Source organism: Bidens hawaiensis, unplaced genomic scaffold, assembly GCF_021521415.1.
Source record: "Bidens hawaiensis isolate Kalapana, Puna unplaced genomic scaffold, B.hawaiensis_p1.1 tig00036735_1, whole genome shotgun sequence".
Lineage (NCBI taxonomy): Eukaryota > Viridiplantae > Streptophyta > Magnoliopsida > Asterales > Asteraceae > Bidens > Bidens hawaiensis.
The window spans coordinates 35,046-42,093 of NW_027496406.1; the positions used below are offsets into that span (position 1 = coordinate 35,046).

General features: G+C 34.9%; 2 protein-coding genes across 2 annotated transcripts; both read left to right on the top strand.

Annotated features, from left to right (window-relative positions):
* The first annotated feature begins 525 nt into the window (after positions 1 to 525).
* LOC143588721 (L-type lectin-domain containing receptor kinase IX.2-like) lies at positions 526 to 2,765 on the top strand. Its single transcript, XM_077069650.1, has one exon. The coding sequence runs from the start codon at positions 1,496 to 1,498 to the stop codon at positions 2,660 to 2,662; it is 1,167 nt and encodes a 388-aa protein (XP_076925765.1). The 5' UTR covers positions 526 to 1,495; the 3' UTR covers positions 2,663 to 2,765.
* On the top strand, positions 557 to 1,372 carry LOC143588722 (2-acetamido-2-deoxy-D-galactose-binding seed lectin 2-like). The gene has a single exon (XM_077069651.1). The coding sequence runs from the start codon at positions 557 to 559 to the stop codon at positions 1,370 to 1,372; it is 816 nt and encodes a 271-aa protein (XP_076925766.1).
* Positions 2,766 to 7,048: the final 4,283 nt, after the last annotated feature.

A 7,048-nucleotide genomic window follows, 5' to 3' on the forward strand; every position in this document is an offset into this window, starting at 1 on the left:
GTGTTTCCACCGTCTTCATCGTTCTTAAAAAAGAATCACTATGTTGAGCAAAAAAGATTGTTGTGTCTTTGTATTTATCATTGTGTTATGTGTTTATTATCGTTATTGATTGTTGTCTTTTTTTTCTTGTCATTGTGTCTTTTTTGTTTGATATCGTGTTATATACTTATATTACTTAACATCTTGGTGTATTTTGCTCGTTATTATGTTATATTTTGCGATTTATTGTGCTCTTTTTTATTTAACATTGTGTTTTTTGTTTATGTTCTTCATTGAGTATTTTTTTCCTCGACATTGTGTATATTTTTTTTAACGAGAAAGATGGGGAGAATGTTTTAGTTTTGTTTTTTTTGTTTTTATTTATATCTTGAGTTTTTTTTATTATTTTCCTTAAAACTATGTTTTTTTATGCCACAAATCCTTCTCACACTTCTCAACTTTTTCTCCATTTGTATTTTAATTTTTTCCGTTTGTTTTTTTGCACTACCTTTGGTGCGTTATTTTACAAAGCTTGTACCATAAAGCTTGCAAGTTTTGTATCAGAGATTCCATAATCATGGTCATCTTAACATACTTTCTTCTTCTTCTTCTTCTTCTTTTTCTCATCCTTCATACTGCTTCAATCACTTTCAATTTCACACAGATTGGTCCACAGAATCTAAACATAGACATAGTAACTAAAGGCGATTCATATATCACCAGCGACGGAATCCATCTGACTGCAGAAGATCGGTCCGTTTTTAAAGATAATGTTTATACAGTAGGAAGGGCGACATATGTTAATACGCTTCATCTTTGGGACAAAAACTCTGGTGAGCTTGCCAGCTTTGATACCATATTTGACTTTGTCGTTGCCCCGATAACAAACCTTTCTGATGGCCTCACATTCTTCCTTGCCGAGGATAACTCTGTAAGAACAGGCGGTGCAGGCCTTGGGCTTCCGGTTGATAAACAAACCAATTCCATGACAAGTCCATTTGTTGCGGTGGAGTTTGACACTTACTGGGACGGTAGTCTAGACCCACCCTCCGTTGAAGGTACTCATGTAGGCATTGATATTAATAATCTTAGTTCTGTAACATATCAATATTGGTCAGGAAATGTGTGTCAAGCGCACATAAAATATGATTCTGTTTCCAAAAACTTTAGCGTTTCAGTCATAGATTCTGGAGATGGTAAAGTTGAACTCCATTACATCATTGATCTAAAGAAAGTTTTGCCTGAATGGATCATTTTCGGATTTACAGCGTCAACCGGACCCGACAGTTATTTCGAGAAAAATATAGTACGATCTTGGGTATTTAATAGTTCAGATCTAGGGAGAAACAGTACCATCCAGAATTCATCTAACGAGAAAAGCGGGGCTGGATAAATCGCCCATATTATATCCGGGATATTTGCTGTCGTTGCTTTTATAGCTATACTTGCATTTTTCTTTTGGAGATGGAAAAAGAACAAAGAGGTAGAAACCGAAGAGGTTGCATGTGATGTGGAGATGAACAGAGATTTCGAAATGGGCACAGGGCCAAGAAGATTTTCTTACCATGAATTAGTTCAGGCAACTTCTGGTTTTATAGAGACAAACAAACTTGGGGAGGGCGGTTTCGGAGGGGTTTACAAAGGTTTTCTGAAGGATGTAGACACGTATATCGCAGTCAAAAGGGTATCGAAGACTTCTGGACAGGGGATCAAGGAGTATATGTCGGAAGTCAAGATCATTAGCCAGTTGAGGCACAAAAATCTGGTGGAACTCAAGGGTTGGTGTCACGAACAAAACGAGCTTCTGCTTGTTTATGAGTTTTTGGAAAATGGAAGTTCAGATTTTCATCTCTTCAAGGAAAAGAGCATGCTGACATGGGACAAAAGGTACAAAATTGCCCATGGTCTGGCTTCGGCCTTGATATATCTTCAAGAAGATTGCAAGGAATGTATTTTGCATAGAGACATCAAATCAAGCAATGTGATGTTGGACTCAAATTTCAGCGCAAAGCTTGGTGATTTTGGGTTAGCTAAGTTGGTTGACCATGAGAAAGACTCCCAGACAACGATTTTGGCTGGGACAATGGGTTACATGGCTCCTGAATTTGTAATGGGTGGCAAGGCAAGCAAAGAATCTGATGTCTTTAGCTTTGGTATAGTTGCACTGGAAATCGCTTGTGGGCGAGGATCCATCGAGAACAAAGCTCGAGAAAGGGAAAGAAAGTTACTAGAATGGGTTTGGGATCTTTATGGGACTGATGGTCTTCTAGAAGCAGCAGATCCGCGTCTAGGTTCAAACTTTGCAGAAGAAGAGCTAAAGCGTCTGATGATAGTTGGGTTATGGTGTGCGCACCCTCACGCCCCCTCACGCCCGTCCATGAGACAAGCTATTCAAGTACTCAACTTTGAAGCTTCCGTGCCTATACTCCCATCGAAGATCCCCATGCTGGCTTTTTATGAACCACCCACTTCTTCATCATATGGTGGGACTTCATGTAGCGGTTCTAACACGCTATCGCCAAAACTCAACAGCTTCCTCTTGTTCCCCTTCTCCATCTGTGCTGCGGTTCCATCAGATATAATTCGGAGGTATTTATTATTTATGTTTCAAGAAATGTATGCAGTGGTCATGTTTGGTACTTTAAAATCATGCAACAGACATTTGAGAAGTCCGTGTTTGTAAAATACGAGTACATGCTTATATTTTTTTTTAGTAATAAAATATTGGTGCCAGATCTTCTATGTAATGCCGATAAGCTTTCATTTGAGGCTCGAGTTAAGTTTTACTGGCATTTTGTTACTGAATGGTAAAGCTCTAAATTAGATACAATTTTGTCACTAGTATTTCAATAGTACAAGAAGAAGACATTTTTGAAGTCGTGTGTCTTATTAGAAGCAACCAATCTATGATGGTTTACCTCATATCTACGATACTTTAATTCTACGCGGGAAGCGGGATATTAGTAGCGTGGTTGTGAATTAGTGTCCTCATAAAAAGATGATAAGTTTATATGGCCGTTCACCTAAAGCCCTTACAAAACGTTGATAAGGTTTATAGGCAGCTACCGAAAAGACTAAAAAGTCTACTTCCAATTGGTAGAACATGTATGTGGAAGTTGACTCAAAAAGACTAAAAAATTTACTTCCAATGAACCATGTCCACGTATCGATGAGACGTTAATCCTGACTCAAAATAGGGATAAACAAATGATTCTGGGTACAGATACGGGTGTTTACGGGTCGTATAATAGGGTATTCGGTTTATTCGAGATTTGAAAATTTTAATACCCTTTCCAAAATCCGATCCAAATTGGAGTTGTTCCAATTCGTCCGGCTCTATCTGAATTGAATTCAAATCGGATTTGGATAAATATGTATAATCTGATTTCAACCGACAAATACGAATTTAACAGAATAAACAATTTTCCCTAATTTTTAGGTCATGTTTATTTTTTCTAAAGTTTCTATTCCTAACAGTTTACTAGTTTAGAATCACAATACATATACAAAACCGAAAAAAAAGTCTAGATACATTACGTCTTAAATGCTTATTCGGGTTAAACGGATAACCGAATAATCCTAACTCTGAAAATTTTCATGTCCGATCCGAATAAGTAATTTGGATTTGGATATATCAGATCTGAATATCCGAATAAGAATTCGGATTGGCTTTACTCGATTTTGGTCCGGACTTCGTTTTTTTGGGTTTCGGATTTCTTGAACCCCCTAGGTACCGTACCGGTACCGAAACGAGCATTTCAGTACCGGTACCCATACCTGATTTTTAGAACATCGGGATCGAAACCGATTCGGTACCTAGCTTATCCCAAACTATTACTAACTAAAGGTTATGTTAAACACGCAAAGGACGACTACCTAATAAGAAGTACGCAACTATTTTAGCAAGTTAGTTTCCTTATTGGTTGGTTTATAAGATGAAGTTTTAAAGTGTTGAAAACTAAATTCACGGATATTTGCTTGATTTTAGCATAACCCGTTTCCAAAATGCAATGAGGATGATGCAACACGCCGGGGCGTAATGTGCGGGGGTGGAATATGTCGGGGCAGTACGTACATATTGCTCACAAGCTCATGCCACTATTAATGTGACAAATATAATTACTTCAGTTCATTAAATCACAAGTACACAATTTGACATTAATCAGATACAATACGATAACTTTGAATTTTATTATGATATGCTTCTAATAACCTAATGGTCCAACTATCTAGTCTTCAATCCTCAAATTAAACTTCAACCTGCAACACATTTAAAATATATATTTTATCAACAATAATGTTGGTGAAAATTCATAAAGTTTGGATATGTATATATGAAAAGTATAATATTCATAAGTCAAGATGTAACTTCTCAATCATAAAGTAAAATAAAATAAATACACGATATTCCCGTTCGCTTAACATAAGCCAAATCTACTAGGGAAGCAGTTCGCCAACCTACAAGGAGTATTATATTAGACCACCAAGCATGCCAACATAAGTTGAAGAATTAGGTGTCGCATGTACGTCCTGTCGGACCCTCCCACTATGAGGATGTGTATGTGTATGAGTCACTTCCACCAAAAAAACAGTAAACAACTAGCACGTAATCACATAATTTACAAGCATTATGATATGAAACAAATACATACGAGACACATATGTGAATTTGGTTTACAACATGAAACATGAAAATAACAATAAAAATTTGTAACGTACTACGCCCCAAAATGTTAAAAGATGAAAATTGGGTTATGAAAAACTCAAATGAAAGTTGCGTGTAAATAAACAAAGAAGCGAGCGCGGTCTTAAGCGAGTGAACCGACGTAGTTTGGTTCGACGAGTGACCCTATATGAGAAAAATATTATATTTTCATGATGATGATAAAGGAAAAGAAAAGACAAGTAGAGAAGTTGTGAGTTCGGTACACGGTTTATGTAATTTAAAGGTAAATGTTGGAAAATACATATTACACTCAATAATTCAAGAAGTTGATTGTTTTGGTCTTAAATCATTATGTTTTAGGTTTATAAAGAAACATTTGGTTAAATATTTATTAGTCAATAATAATGAGTTAAGTTTGTTTTTAGATAACAAACCTGATTTATTAAGAAATGAACGGGTAACAAATTCTTCAATCTCTTTCATTATATAGAAACATTAGTTTTATTATGAATGGGTTAAACGACTAATTAGTTTTTTTTTTCCGAATACGGACCTGGGGTTGAGTCGGGTTTATGTCCAACATTTTTAGGATGTGAAAATGCTGTTATAAAATTTAAAGGTCATATTCAAAAGGTTTTGATTTGAGAAAAGTATGTTCTTGAACATAACCGAACATTAACGAACCGAGTGCAGTAATATGTCGTTACCACATATGTTAATTATTTTGACAACATGATAATGACAACATATGTTGACATACTGAAAGCATCATATTAATTACCCGGAGAATGCTAAAAGAAATAATAGAATTTGAAGTCGAACTAGGTTGTTGAGCACTAAAGAGAAAGCTAAAATTAAAATGAATTGTAGTGGAAGTTAGGTTGTGACCAAGAATGAGCACAAATAGAGTGCTCTTTATATAGCTAAGGATAAGTTTATAACAAGGAAAAATGAATTAAATGCAAATAACTAGTCTAAGGCTAGTCTTAAGTGCTTGAAATAAGGATTTAACAGATTAAATAAGTTCTATGACCAATTGATGATAAAGGTTCATGCATACAAGTTGGAAATGAGTCTACATACATGTCACAACATCCACAATAAGTCAAAAGGCGAGAAATCGATCAAAATAAATAAATATAGATGAATGTCGTTGAAAATATGCAATTAATCATAATTGGTGAAAAAATAATTGTTAAAATGTAGTCAAGTGTATTTATGATCATCATTACAACTTCAAACAAAACATAAATGAATTGAATTGGCCTTGACTCAAATTAACTGCTTTAGATAACAATATTAATAAATAACTAGTAGAAGTGTCCGCGCGTTGCGGCGGGGACTCGACAGACATTTGATTGGGCTTGATTAGACTCGTGGGCTGTGTAAATGAAAAATTATTAATATAGTTGAATAAAAAACGAAAGGATTTTGATTATAGTTTGATTTAATGATTTAACTTTGAACAAGACATGAATCTATGATTAAATGGAGGCGTTTTTGACCGCATTATGTATTAATGATTCAACATTTGTTCGGAATCGCCAATGGGTCGGTTCCAATTGTGTTTTATCTAGCAGGAAACCCGCGTGATGCTGCGGCCACAACAATTTGTAACGCGGTACTCGCTTATGTTAGTTTATCAATTATCTCGTGATATATTGTGAGGCTAGCTTGAAGGCAAGGTAAGCCTCAGTCACCGTCCAATACTTGTTAACTAAACTGTGATCTTCTAGTGTTTCAAGCATGACTCGTTTAACTTATGAGTAAACATAAATGATCAATTTTGTTTAGGAAACATGATAGAAAAAATCAATTACTAAAACGCAAGAGTGTGCGTTGCTGCTTAAATTGAAAATATCAATTAACACTCATGTATGAAGTGAGGAGGCAACATGTATGCATGGGTGTTCTTATGTGACAATATCCCATCTTACCAAGACAAGTTCAGCCTTCATGAAGAATTCTCAAAAGTCTTTATTTTCTTTTAAAGCATTCAAATCTCAGCTAAGACTATATTATAAACCACAGATGGAATTTTTACCCAAGTTTTATGCAATAACAAACTAAATTTCATGATTTCAACTAATAATCAATGGATCATAACGGGTTTAATGAGGAAAAAAAACATGTCTCCATTTTATATTAATGTCTTTTATGTTTATATATTTGTCTGTTTGTTACTTGTAAATAGTTCGTGACAAAAAGTTCACTGAAGATAGAAAATATATAGTCAGCAGCTTAAAGGTTTCTCTCCAACTCTTCGAACCACCAGGTATATATTCGAACTACACTCACATCTAAAACTTATATAACAAATACATTTTATATAGATAAAAATATACTTTTTTTATATCATCATGGAAGAGAAATATTCCATTGAACTATATTTTTGCAAAAATA